Source organism: Pseudonaja textilis, chromosome 2, assembly GCF_049901715.1.
Source record: "Pseudonaja textilis isolate UNSWEBS1 chromosome 2, rPseTex1.2, whole genome shotgun sequence".
Lineage (NCBI taxonomy): Eukaryota > Metazoa > Chordata > Lepidosauria > Squamata > Elapidae > Pseudonaja > Pseudonaja textilis.
The window spans coordinates 62,941,036-62,955,412 of NC_141991.1; the positions used below are offsets into that span (position 1 = coordinate 62,941,036).

The following is a 14,377-nucleotide window of genomic DNA, read 5'->3' on the forward strand; positions in this document are numbered from 1 at the left end:
GCCCTTAAAAGGGCTTTTGGTGATTGCTATAGCTTTACCTGGAGTTCCTTGTTATGTAAAGTATTATGGCGCAGGCCTTAATGGCCCACCCATTAACGAAGGTGGGGGTGAGCTTCTGCTTCTGAGGTGAGTTTCTGTTTCTGAGTTTCTATTCTTTTTAGAAGAAATATTATACCTTTTTAATATTTCCTAGGCTATTTCAATTTTCTAGGAGAGGGCTGGGTGCTAACTTCCTACAATGTGATTGCTATTTGTGACCTTCCTGGCAGCAAACTCAATGGGGTTCATGGATTCACTTAACATGGATTAATATGGATTAAACATGGATTCACTTAACCACTCATTTTACTACAGTGAAGAGCTTAACAACTATGACAATAAGGATCATACAATCGGACAGGACTCTTCTTAACAAGCTTTGCTTTGCAACAAAAATGCTGGTCCTAGTTGTGGTCCTAAATCAAAGACTATCTATATTGGTAGATTTTTACCACTCACTTTCTGCAGGCTAGGCCTCGAGATTTGGTCTTTCCAAACAAAGTGGGGTCCTGGCTGAGAAGGAATCACTCTCACTGGAACCCCAGTTCTCTTTGCAAGAAAATAAGACTTCTTTGCATTAGCTGTTTGTTCAGGATTTTTTTTCCTTGTAAAAAGCTTTGGAGAAATAATGGAACAGCTGTGGAGTACCCAGTTGCCTTCCTTTAATGCAATTGCTAATGTGAAGTTAAGCCAAATAATAGTTTTAAGGTCATTTTAAAAGCTTAGTTTTTATTTATTTTTATTTATTGATCAAATGTATATGACCAGCTATCTTGTGGAAGGTTTGGCGGGGAGGATAGCTATGTCCAAAGGTACAGCAGCTGAATCATATTTTCACTAAAGCCATTATGTTTAAAAGGGAAACTACAATATTTCCTAAATTCTGGCAAGTTACATTTTGATTGGATTGTCATACTCAGAACTACAGGACTGATAAAACAGTATTTCTTCAGCTAAGTTCTTTCATTCTGATCTGACAGATCATTAAGGCTTTTCCTTGTAATTCAGTGTATGTGAACGGCGGTCACATTGCTTTTCCAGATTTTTACATGGTTGAAGAGAAAGAATTACTGTATAAATATTGAAAAAGAGGAAGATGGTTGCATGTAATGTTTGACCTAAACTTTATTCACACATCCTTGTATCACATGAGTCACATTGTTCAGCAAAGCGAGTGATTTGGAACAGAGGCATTATTTAGTAAACTCCTGGAGGTTGAGAATTCTGGGAGTCCAAACACTTGATGCTGTATTCTTCGACAGAGAATGTCACTGATAGTAATTTTAATCCAAGAAATTTACCATACTTTATGATGGCTGTTAATACTAATGGATGCCTGTCGGTTAGGAAATTCACCGTGAGGACATTTAATCACCACGGTGATCATTACAACTCGGTACCTCACCGTAAGGCTTGCCAACACGTGACACGCAGCACAACAAAGCACGGAACCACCATCGCGGCCGTTAACGCTCATGCTCTCAGCATCCCGTCCCGAAAAGAAGCAATATCCCCTCCGTTTCCTCGTCTGTGGAGGGACTCGTCTCAATATTCCCCGCTTACATTCCTGACAGATGTGCGCAATCCAGTGCAGAAAAATAAAGCAATGGACGTCTCCTGGCCGGCCCTTGTACTTCTGACAGATAACCCCCCTCTCCACCCCGGGAGAGCTGCTTTCAGCTGCAGGCCAATCTCCTCTCTTTGTGTTTCGACCATGGCTTAAGCGGAGTCTCTCCCGCAGGCGAAAACTTAGGTGCCCGAATCTCCTCGCCTCGATCCATCGGGTCTTTGACTTAGAATCTTACAGCGTTTGTCCGCCTCGTCCGAGACGTTCCGGCCAATCCCCTCAGAAGGCTCCGCAGCGCTGCTTCGCTTCGCTTTAGCGCCAGGCGCCGAGCCCTCCCCCCGCCCCTCAGCTTCTCCCTCCACGTCGCTAGTCTTGCAGGGCGTCCCCCTTCCTTCGCCTCTCTCATTCATTCCCCCCCCACCACCATTGCGTATCTTGGGGCCGCCTCTTCTTTCTCCACTTGCTGACGACAAGCCCGCCCAAAGTGCCCTCCGTCTTCCTCCCCCTCCTTCTTTCCTCCCTTCCTCGGAGAGAGAGAGAGGAGCAGAGCCGGGGCTGAGCGGAACGGTCCCGCCTCCGGGTCCCCGCCCTTCCCACATCCGAGCCAGCGGCCGCTCCGACTAGCCGCGCCGGCACCGAAGGGGACGAGGGAAGCAGCCTAGCCGCCCGTGTGGGGGGCAGCGACGACCCCGCCCCACCCCTTCGATCAGCTCCGCTCGAGCGGTGGTGCCGAGGGAGCCCGGGCTCGCGTCCCTTTAGCTCGCCCCTCTGTTTTCTCGGCCGGCCGGCCGGAGCCAAGCGGCGCCATGGGCTGCACGGTGAGCGCCGAAGACAAAGCGGCCGCCGAGCGTTCCAAGATGATCGATAAGAACCTGCGGGAGGACGGCGAGAAGGCGGCGCGGGAGGTGAAGCTGCTTCTCCTCGGTGAGGTCTCCTTCCCCGACAGCGCCCTTGCCGCCCTCCCCCCCCCCTGCCCGCCCAGCCCCAGCGTTTGGTCTGCGGGGCTCGGCTCTCTGAGGTCCGCTTCCTCGGGAGGAAAAGCGCCCAACAAACGGACCGGGAGGACAAGCGCGCGCCCACGCCCTGGCCGCCTGGTTTCCGTGCCCGACGTCTGCTTTCCGCCACCTCCCTGACTGCGCCCCCTACCTTCCTCTGCACTCGAGGGACTTTCCGCTTCTCCGATCGCCCGGATCCATCTCGGGCTACTGAAGCGTTACCTCGGGGTTTTTCGACGGCCGCCATATCCCTAGCCCCGGACTCGGGGGCAGTGGGTGAACGATCGCCACGCCGTCCCGTTCTTCTCCCCCACCCCGGCCCAAAGACTCCTTTAAGGAAGGCAGCCGGGACTGTTCAGTTTTATACGGCGTCCAAAGAGTTACAAGCCGTGCGGGGTGGGGGGTGGGGGGGAAGCAAACCCGCCCTAGCCGAGCATCCCATTTTGTTTTCCCAAGCTAAACAACTCGGCTCCTCATGACCACAGTTTGGGTTTTTTTTGCCTCCCCCTTCGTCGCGGGCTCTTTTGCTTCTCAGGAGAGCTAACATGGCCATGCTCCCAAATCATCCCCGCGGAGACGTCCCCCCCCCGCCCCCTTTAGCTTACTTGGTTTCTAAATTTGGCTTGGCACGTCCAGTCCTCAGCTGCTTTTCCTTTATAGTGGGTGATCCTTCTGAAAACTTACCGAGGCCACAACCTAAAATATGCCTGAACCCCTCCCTCCCTTGCCCCGTATGTTTTTCATTCCTCCCACAGGCCTCACAGTTTTTGTTTCCGTTATCAGTGGATTACGGTTGATGGTGGCTCCGCATTTGCTACTTTCTGCCACCTGTGGTAGTCTTGGGGAAGAATAATTTCAACTGCAAGTAAGCTACAATTGTTCTAGAAAGCAAACCCTTCTGGTCTCCAAAGGATTATTGCTGTATCATTCCCATCTATCCTATTCACCCAGTGTCCCTCTGCAGAGGATGGGAGTTGTAGTTAAAACAGCTAAGAGATGGCAGATTGGAAAGTTCCCAGCAAAGAGAAATAACTTGAATATTTTGATAGAAGGCTCCTGCACATTCTCACACACACACACACACACACACACACACACACGTATATACATGGAAAACACCAAGTTACTAAATAATGCTAATCACATTTCTGTTTCCCCTGACACATCATGTTAAGGAATATTTCTTTCTGAAAGCTGTAAGTCTTGTGATTTTGCTTCCCTTATCCAATTTCAAACATGTTCTGTGTTTGGTTAAGATAATTAAACTTTTTTGTCTTTTAACTCTCAGTAGGATTTGGTGCTGTTTCTTATATAAACGTTTGCTGTTTTACATTTCCTTCCTTCCTTTTTTTTTTTTTTGAAAAAGAAAAAAAGAAACCTCATTGCACAAGCTAAAGGAAGTTTAGCCAAACATCTGTGCTTTCTTTGTACTTTTGAATAGTTCTTCATTTGAATAGTTGGGTGAACTTCATTTCCATGCATGAAAATAGTTGTCATTGAAGAGGAGTATGTAGGTTAGAGACAGGAATTCTGGAAAAAGGACAGAAATGAATGAGTGGGTTGATTTAATATGTGGCACAAGAGTATTTTTTTCTGTTATGGTAACAGGGAAATTTATAAAAGAAAGACCTAGCTGTTTCTTGACTAAGAAGGCATGATTGGCTCATCAGAAGCAATATGGAGTGGACATGCATAATGACAGATTTTTGCTATATTTTATCAAGTGGGATTCACATTGTTAATAATTAAACCACAAGATATAGTGGTCACCTCCAGCTTTTAGAGGGACTAAATTAGACAAATATATAGCTGTTGCTAGTTATGACCCAGCTATACAAAGCAGGATATCTTTTAACACTAGCTCTTGGAGGGAAGGGTATTTTTGTGCTTCTACTCGGCTGGTTGATTTCTCAAAGGCATCTCTTTCCTCCCACGCTTCTACATAATCAAACTGACATTAAGAAAAAGTCATGACAAGCGTGAATAGTGTATGTCATTAGAGACTTGTTGATGGCAAATGCATTGTAAAAAGTTCATTTTGAAGCGAAATCATTGGAACCGGAGTATAAGGAGTCCATGGCTTAAGACCGTGATGGCGAACCTATGGCATATGTGCCTGAAGTGGCATGCAGAGCCATCTTTCCGGGCATGCCAGGTGTCACCTGTTGCTCTTCCGGGTTCCGGTGCGCTCATGCACACCAGGGAGCTGCTCTTCCGGTTTTCAGTGCTCCCTCCCCCCACACATTCATTTCGGCACTCTGTGCCAAAAATCATCAATACTGATTTAAGACAATTGAGCCCAGAATTATGATCATAAGTCATGGTTGTTAAGTGGATCACCATATGACTACTCCTGTCCTTACAACATTTTTGTGGTGGTTATTAAGCAAATGGACTGAATGAATCCATGCTACCCAATGGGCATTTTTTTGGATGAAAACTGACAAAAACCACCAAAAATTGCAGTTGCATGACTGTGGGACACTGCAAACAATTGGTGAGCCACTTGCCAAGTGTCCAAAATGTGATCATATAATGCCAGGGCTACGTGTAGCCATTGTAACTTTGAAATTGTATCATAAGTACCTTTGGGGTGGGTGGGTGTCTGCTTTAAGTTTGAACAATTGCTAAGTGACTTGTAAATTATCTTATGTTTTGTCAGTGAAATAACATTCTGTTAGACAGATAATTTTCTGATTAGTCCGCTAATTCTGTGTTTATTTTAAAAATGTGATAGAAGTGCTCAGCTTACAAACATGGAATACAATAAAATTAGTTATTCACACACACACAGCCTATATAGCCCAAGAAGTAAGTCTATACCCCAATAATACTGGTAATACAGTACTAAAATAGGAGATATCTTGACTATAATCAAGTTCAATGCTTTATCGTTGTCTATAACTTTCATTAATAAAAGGTATGTATATTTTCAGAGATTATCATAATATACCCTCTTAAATTACATATAGTTCAAGTACTTTAAACTACATTTTTTACTTTTGAATCCCATCTATAAATTTTGCTTTCTTCAATTAAGCATGGCAAGAGTCTCATAAAGATAAATGATTATGTGTAATTATATTGAATTGTAGTTTGAGGCTAGGTTTTTTTTTTCTTAATTGGCATGAATCTATGAAAAGGAAGCAATGCTGATTTTGGTTAAGTTATGAGCTATATTTTTGTTTAAACAGATTTAAAATTAAACATGTATTACAATACAGTAGTTAATTCTAGCAGTGCTGTATGTTAACATCCTCAAACTTTTAATGATGTATTATTTGAGCAGAATTCATAGAATTGTAGGATTGAAGGGGATTTCTAGTCTAGTCTCTTGCCCAGTGCAGGAATCTCCCATTATTCTTGATAAATGGCTGATCAGTGACTGACTGCACTTTTAATTAGTCAAGGTTATTGAAAAACCTCATAAATTTAAAAACATTTCAGTACAAAGTTTGACCTTTTAAAAAAGATGTGCAATATGAAAATTTCCACCTCTGTTTTGATAGTGGAAAGAAAGTGGAAATGTATAAACATTAAACCATACATTTCAGAGTTATCACAGCTTTTACTGATAATTTTTTTCAACCACACTATAAACCACCCCAACCTAATACATAAACAGATGTGTGTTTCTATAGAAATTGTCTGATGCATACAGAAAGATTTTTGTCAACTTTTTAGTAGAATTCGTTTGTGTTTCAAAAATCCCTGACCTTAAACTTGTAGTTTTTCCCATGAGGCTGTTGCTTTTATGTCTTTTAATCTAAAGTGTCCTTTGGGAATGAATTAACAGCTTTTTAAATAATTGGTTAGCAATTTTTGATGTACACAGATGCTTCTGTTATTGAAACGAGAATGATGAATTCCATATAGCAGCCTCAACTTAAATAATAAAATGCTGACAATATCAAAAGAATATGTTTTGAATATCCATTTGAGCTGAGTTGATATTCATGGACTTTTCTCAGACAGTGAAAAAGGAAGAATGTTGCAAAACATAATTTGTTTATTTTAGAATACTTATATGTTGCCATTCCTTAGGCTAACTGATAAAAAATACAGTTGAAAAGTAAGTTTCCCTAAATATTAAATTATACCTTATTTTACATAATTTAAGAGGGTATATTATATATGATATTTTAAATATTAAAACCAGTTTACATGTGCAATTGAAATTCTATAATGACTGAAGATATAAGAACTTCTGAATTGTATGGGCTTGCTTGCAATGCAAAAATAATCTTCATTATAGTGTTGATAACATTATTTCCCAGTGTATTGTCAAAAATTGTAAATATTATTCAAGTGGACTTTGATGATGCAAATAGTTAAGAAAACCAATTATTGAATTATAGGTAAAACTGAATTCATATAAATGCACACTTTCTGTTTCTTGCATGTTGTACTTGCCCATGTAATATAAATATATGATTTGTTTTTCAAAGCAAAAACAGCAATATCCCTGGACTTGTATATCCTACTTTGGCTCTCTTTAACATGGCATGAGATGAAATAAAATAATTCTGCTGCTGGTTTTGATTAACTGCATTTCAGCCTTACATCTTCACTTAACTGTAATTAATTTTATTTGTGGTTTGTTGAAGCCAGTCAGTTTTGCAAATTATATTTTGAAATTAGCTTGTTTGCCAACAGTAGTTGAGACTAGAGCTGATCTCTTTGAAATATTACAGCAAGTTGAGGTTAACGTAAAAGGGAAGTCAGATGCTTCCACGTTTTTTGTGTTTTTTTTGAGTGTTGCTGATGGTGGGAACAGGTAGGCTTGAGATTGGATTATTTTCATAAAATTAAACCATGGTTTATCATTATGTGCAAACGGAACTGTATTCACAGGTCATTTGAAACTGGAGATTATTTAAACCAGAGAACTTGGTGAGATATATTTCTTTTTTAATAGATAATTTCTCTGGGTTTCTATAGAAATATTAGGGTCTTAGCATCGAATCAATCGGTTTAAACATTTGTCAGCTAAAAGACACTATTAGTAAATATTATAAAAATTGCAAGTGATAATTTTTCTTTCCTAAATTTTTCTCTCTCTCCTAAAAACGCAGTTCATAATGCATAACTTAAAACTGAAAAGCCACTTGTCTGAAATAGTATAGGGCTTCCTGCTTGAGCAGAGCATTGAAACAGAAGACCTTCAACGTCCCTTCCAACTCTGTTATTCTGAAGGTTTTCTTTTTCTCCTCATAAATGGCTTTGTAGTAGCTGAGGCCCTTGCTGACTATACAGTGAACTTTTGTGTTAAGCTCTTGCTCCTCTAACTTTGCAATTCCTCCTTCAATGAAACAAAAGGCTTCAGCTCCTTTGTCAAAAATTTCTTCAGTTCTGCAGTTTTGAGGCCCCAATCGTCTTTCACAAATACTCGTTTGCCGCTCTAATTCCACAAGGTCTTCATTGGTCCGTTCTTTGATCAGGTAACCGTATATCATTTTCACTGTTGTCTAACTGCGGTTTGGTTGATTACCAATATCAACCACAGAAAACCCCTACATGCCTGCATGAATTGGAGCACAATTTATTTCACATCCCTTCATATTTTATTGCTTGCCAAGAAGTACCTGTCCTATTGTCCCGATTTATTCGTACCTATTTCCTGTATTCTTACTCATGTTTATACTTTTACCTCTTATCTTGTAAGCCTATTATCTTGTTACCTATTATCTTATAATAAATAAATAAATACTTTACTGAAATCTAAGTATACTATGTCCACAGCATTTTGCTGATCAACTAATGTAGTCACTTTGTTGATGAAATTAGATTTTTTTTATGCATGATCTGTTTTTGACAAACCCATATTGGTTTCTGGTTATAATTTTGCTTGCTTCTAGGTGTTCACAGATCAGTTGTTTGATTATCTTTTCCAGGATCTTCCCAGATATCAGGCTGATTAGTCTGTAGTTTCCTGGATCTATTTCCCCTCCCCCATTTTTGGGGGGAAGACGTGACCACATCAGCTCTTTTCCAGTCCTTTGATAGTTTCCTGGTACTCCAGGATCTTTGAAATATATGATACAAATGGTTATGAGATCTCATCTGCCAGCTCCTTCATAACTCTGAGATGTAATCTGTCAGGTCCCAGGAATCTGAACTCTTGCGTTGACAGATTTTCTTGCTTATTTTGATTTGTATTCCTACTCTGCCTTTTAAGAACATGTTTTTGGTAGTTTGAGCTATATTTTCCTTTGCGTAAAAACAAGGAAAGACAGTTCTGCAGATAACCTGGTACTGTGCCTTCTAATATAAAAACTTTTTTTTAATGTTTTGAACTTTACTGAATAAGAAAGTGATTGAAAGGAAAATTCTAAGGATTTTCTGCTTATTTGTTGTTCTTTAAGTGATGCCATACTCTTTAGTTGTTTATAAAAAATACAATAGAAAGAATAATTCAAGGCACATATTAACAATATTTTGGGAGTTTTATATGCTACTAATCTATCTTTACCAAATTATAAAGAAATGCTTTAATTGCCCTTTCATACTTTTAGACAATGCACACATTTAGACAGTCACCCATTTAAAACTGACTAGCTTTAAGTATCAAATTACAAATAAGAGGAGATTAAGGACGTCTCTGATGAATTCTGTAAAATATCTTGATAGCTAAAGAGAATTCTGCTGGCAATAAAATGCCACTCATTAATTCAGTTGATTAAAAAGAATAGTTGGCCAAATTTTGAGTATACTATATTATAAACATTTTATTGCATTGGGAGACTACCACAATGAATATATATGCACAGTGTCAGTCAATTAATATACTTGGTGACATTTTATATACAAGATGAATACTCAAAGGGAATATCATCTGTTATCTCTGAGTCAAAAGTCCTTGGCAATATTTCTGCATCAACATTTAATATGGAAATCAAATGACAGTTAAAAAGTCAGCAGGATCAAATCATAGTCATACATACATTCCTGGAGGAGATTGTAAAAAGAAAACGTTTCAAAAGACATTATAGACCTCTAGTAATATTAAGAGAAAGAATTTAATATACTCTTACACCCCTTATGATCCAGATGGGGAGATTTTCAATATATGTATTATTTCTTGAAGAGATAAGGATGTTCCTGAAAAGGAAGCTTGATGATTTGTTATTGTAGAAAGACCCAAATTATATAGAAATTGGTTTATTCCTTGGTTATATTTGACTCACAGTTATACTTCTGAGTATGGTCTTTAAATCTTTTTTCTTACTAAAATAATTAAAATATTTATTCATAATTATCTAATCAATTTGCAAATTAAATTGTATCACAGTTATTTGATTCATAACCGAAATTAATCGTTTTAGAAAACTGCGGAGTTGTCTTTAACAGAGTGGGGGTAGGAATGGACCCACCAGAAAGAGGGATTAAGCATCTCTGGAAGGAGCAGGTTATTGAGGCAGAGAGGCGTCCACCCCACCTGAATCCTGATTAGGAAAGAGGCTTAATCAGGTGTAGAAGAAAGAATGGCATGAGCCTGGGATTGCCTGGAAGGATGACTTGCATCCGTATCTCCCCTGAACATCCTCAGACAGGCTCATGGCAGGGAAATGGAGCAGCACGAGAATGGCTATCAGGAGGTAGGAGCCTTTCCTGCTTGGAAGCCCACATCAGATACATCTCAGCTTATCACCATGAAGTTGGTAGTGGTAGTGGGCTTATCACTGCTTGTTAGGTCAAGGCCAGCATTCACCTCACCCCTCTTCACACAGGTCATGCAGGGTGGTGGCACTTGGCTGCCTTGCAAAAATCCTTTCTACAATGAGTGTCCCAAATGGCCTGTGGGATGACTGGCCTGTCCCTGCCCTGGTACTGAAGCTGTGGGAGATCAACACTGGCGAGGTCCTTCAAACTTAGCTGGGCTCCTCTTACTACCAAGAATATGTCCCCTCAGCTACCCTCCATGACTGAGGGGTAAAGGGAAGCCAAGGCACTTGCTGCAGCTTGGAGGGCATGAGAGTTAGGTTAATCTGTGATTGATTAGGTTGAGAGGAAGTAATGTAATTTACGTAAAATAAAAACTACTATGCCTTTTTAAAAATACTTAGTTGGACTTACGAACAAAATAGACTTATGAATAGCCTCTTAGCAAATAATCCTTCAGTAGGGAACTATCTACATGCACAATGTTTTAAATTAGTTTCTCGATCACTTCTTATTCGATCACTAATTTGGAGCATTTATTAATCAGTTTAACCAGTTTCAACTGGGAAAGTAAGCATCCTAGACTAAGCTAAATAAAAAAATGCTAGGGAATTACTGGAAGCTTAGCATTCAGACAAGTTAGTCATCAACAGGCACATAGAAATAAACATTTGCGTACCATTCAAAAGAGACAATAAAAAAGCTAAAAAGGGAACAAAAAGACCAGAATACCTTACCAGCAATCAGCACCCAGATAAGCGGGGATTAAACCAGACAGACAATCAAGCACTAAATAATAAACAATCAAGGAACTATCAACCGAGACAAATAATCGAATAGTTAATAGTAAACACCATCCCATCAACAGTGACAGGGGAAGGTACTCTATACAAACACAGAGCAAATCCCACTTCTAGCATTGAAGATGTTACATAGTGACATCTTCAGCTCAGCACCAAGGACTCCACATAATAATGTTTGATTTGTTATTTAAAATATGCTTAGTTTATATATTGTGTTTGTCAAACATAATTTGATTCTAAGGCTTTGTAAAAATTAAAAATGTTCCTAATACAGACACTTGGATTTATACAACAGAATCGGAGAGAAAAAAAATATCTGAATGCTCCTATTCATATTGCTGAGCTTTCAAAATATTCCTTTGTTTTTTAAATCATAGGAAGGATTATTTCCCCCACAAAGGTCAACATGATATGACAAGTTCCTCACTTTTCCTATTAATGGTTCAGTTGCGTTCATTTAGTAGAAGTGTTTTGAAGATGCTGAATAGCATCTTCGCCCAGGAAGTGCAAACAGAAAGTAACAGCCTTTTTTATTTGTGTGTGGGATTTGGCATAATTATTACCATAGTATGAACATTTTTGTGTAGTTATTCTACTAAATAATCTGGATTAGGAATTATCAAATTGGGAATCAGCATAATACCTACAGTAATATATAAATGTCAAGCATGTTGGTTTCTGTGAGTAGTCACTTACGAACTACAATGTTATAGTGGGGAAGATTACATTCTGTTTATCTTTTACCCAAGCAAAGACCTAACGATAATGATCTCTGGGGGTACAAAATCTAGTATTACTGATGGTTTGAAAACTACCATTTGGTTTTAATGCCCCCCTGTCCCCCCAGCATTTTCTTATATGAAATCACTTTGTGTTTATTGAGTTTTGAAAATTGTGTTTTACTTGTAACATTTGTGAGTGCTCAAACCTTAACTGGTTTTAAAAAAATCTCTGAATTAAAAAATATTAAAGCAACTGTTAAGTCCCTAATAAAGGACTCTTTGATTGGATTCATATATTTCACTAAATCCTGCTGTGGCTTGAGTTTTGGTTACCATCTGTAAGATCCAAGCTATTGTGCTGTTAACCACAGTATATGCTTAGTATATTGCATGAATCCAGCCAGTACTGAAGAAAACTATTGGGAAACAATAGTACCATCTTCCCAGTCTGAATGTTCTTGTGATACATTGGCCATGCTGACAAGGCATCCTTAGAGTTTCTGTTCTAATGCATCTGGCAGTTATTAGATTGGGGAAGACTGTAGCTGTAATTTAATAAACTACAAGATGTGATGCATCACCAACTCATAATTGGTGAGTCTCTCAGCTAGTCCTTCCATTTTCTCCATCATAGCAGCTGATCTTTTGAGTTTTTGTTTTCCAACCCAATAAAATATGGTAAAGAAATTATGTAAAGGGGTTCACACTCTTTAAAGGTCAGCAGAATAATTCTCTGAAAATGTAACTGCACAAGTGCAACCTTTGGTACAGCAAAAGTCTGAAGTCCAAAAAATGAGCCAGAACTCCCCAGAGACTAGTGTGGGCGAGGACTCCCTAGAAAATTGCCCCTAGTGCAACCTTATGAAAGAGGCAGATAGGCAGCTCCATCAAATGTTCCGCTCTGGTCACCTGACCCAGAGTGAAGCTAATATTGAATTGTTGGGAGGAATTCCATAAGGTAGGCTCTTCATGACTTCCCAGGTTTTTTTCTAAACAAATGGACATACTTAGCTCCACTAAGTTAGGATGTCTGCTTTTAACCATGGACTGTGAGTCTTCAACCTTGTGTCTTATGTAGTGCTTCTTATTGTCAGATTGAATCTAGAAATTCGGGCTGATTGAGACTTTTCCTATAAGAGTATCTAGAACAGGGCTGTCAAACTCACGGCCTGCGGGCTGGATGCATCATGCGCTAGCCATGCCCACACCTGGTTTAGCGAGGGGGGAAAAAGTCCCAATACGTCACGTGACACTGCTGTGATGATGTGAGTTTGACACCCTTTTAGATCAAGGGTGAATCTAAACAGGTAAAAATTTGGAGAGAGAAAGAGGCAGCCCTGCAATTAACCTTATCCTATGCTATTCAGGGCTTTATAAATGACAACAAGCAATTTGAATTGCACTTGGAAGTAAACTGGAAGCCAATTCAACTTGCAGAACAAGTTGAAAACATATTTGCATCAAGGTCAGGCATAACTACTTGTGCTGCTGTGTGAGCATGCTGGGGATTATTGGGTTTTGTAGTGGAGTTTCATCCTAATAAAGTCGTCTGGAGTCACTGAGAGCAAACTGGGTAACCATATACATTTTTAATAAATAGATAAATAAATAAATGACTATACCAACTGTAACAAAGTGCATTATTAATTCACTGAAGGGTAGTGTATAAGGACTAAATGGGCCACAAGATGAAGATGTGCAAAAGGCCTCCTCGCCATGACTGCCTCCTCTTCAAGGAGGAGGTGAGAGTCCAGGAGGATGCCAAAGTTGCAACATAGCAATTCTGTTTTGGTATAGTACAACTTTATCCTGAAAAAGAGATGAAAACTCACTGTTTCAGAAAGCCTTAAGATCCAAACTTGGTTCTGGTTGAACTGAAGTCTTTCCCATTCAGACCCTCACTGTCTTGAAATACTGAGACAGAAACTCCATTACATTACTAGGTTAGTCAGGGATGAAATGTAAAACTGGATACCATCAACATAGTAATGATACCTCACCCCGTGCCCAGTGAATGATTTCCTCCCAGCAGTGTTATATAGTTGTTAAAGAAGAGTTAGAGGGAATGTTGATCCATAAGGCACCCTGCAAAGCAAGTGCAATGGGCTAGATTTTTTTCTTCCAAAAAATGAGCTAGAACTGGCCCCAGAAGAAGGAGGAAAACAATGGCACTATGATTTTTGTTCCTAATTCGCAAAATTTATACAGACAAATAGCATGCCAGCATGAGCAGTTGCTGAGAGATCAAGAAGTATGATCATGAACACACCTCTGCTCCTGCCAGAAATTGTCCACAAGTACAATCAATGTAAGTTTGCTTCCTTGCCCAGGCCTGAAACCAGGCTGAAAGGGATCCAGATACCTAATCAACTTCCTTCAGAGTTCTCTAAAATTGCAGCATTATCGCTTCTCAGAAATTTTACCTCCCCAAAGGAAGATTGTAGATACAAAAAAAAAGTCCTAAAATATTCAGTCCAGCAATGGCTTCTTTTTTTAATAAAATTTTATTGGGTTTTAACAAAACATAACAAATAAAACATCTTATTTGAGTACAGCATGATTCTGGGTTATCACATTTCCATACAGACA

General features: G+C 39.6%; 1 protein-coding gene and 1 long non-coding RNA gene across 2 annotated transcripts in view; one reads left to right on the forward strand and one right to left on the reverse strand.

Annotated features, from left to right (window-relative positions):
- LOC148126881 (uncharacterized) overlaps positions 1 to 3,357 on the reverse strand; it is a 45,329-nt gene extending 41,972 nt beyond the window's left edge. The window contains exon 1 of the long non-coding RNA XR_015741673.1: positions 3,207 to 3,357. This is a non-coding gene — a long non-coding RNA (uncharacterized LOC148126881). The remainder of the gene's footprint in view (positions 1 to 3,206) is intronic.
- GNAI2 (G protein subunit alpha i2) overlaps positions 2,130 to 14,377 on the forward strand; it is a 108,454-nt gene continuing 96,206 nt past the window's right edge. The window contains exon 1 of the mRNA XM_026725631.2: positions 2,130 to 2,530. Within this exon, the coding sequence (XP_026581416.1) occupies positions 2,413 to 2,530 (118 nt within the window). The 5' untranslated portion in view covers positions 2,130 to 2,412. The remainder of the gene's footprint in view (positions 2,531 to 14,377) is intronic.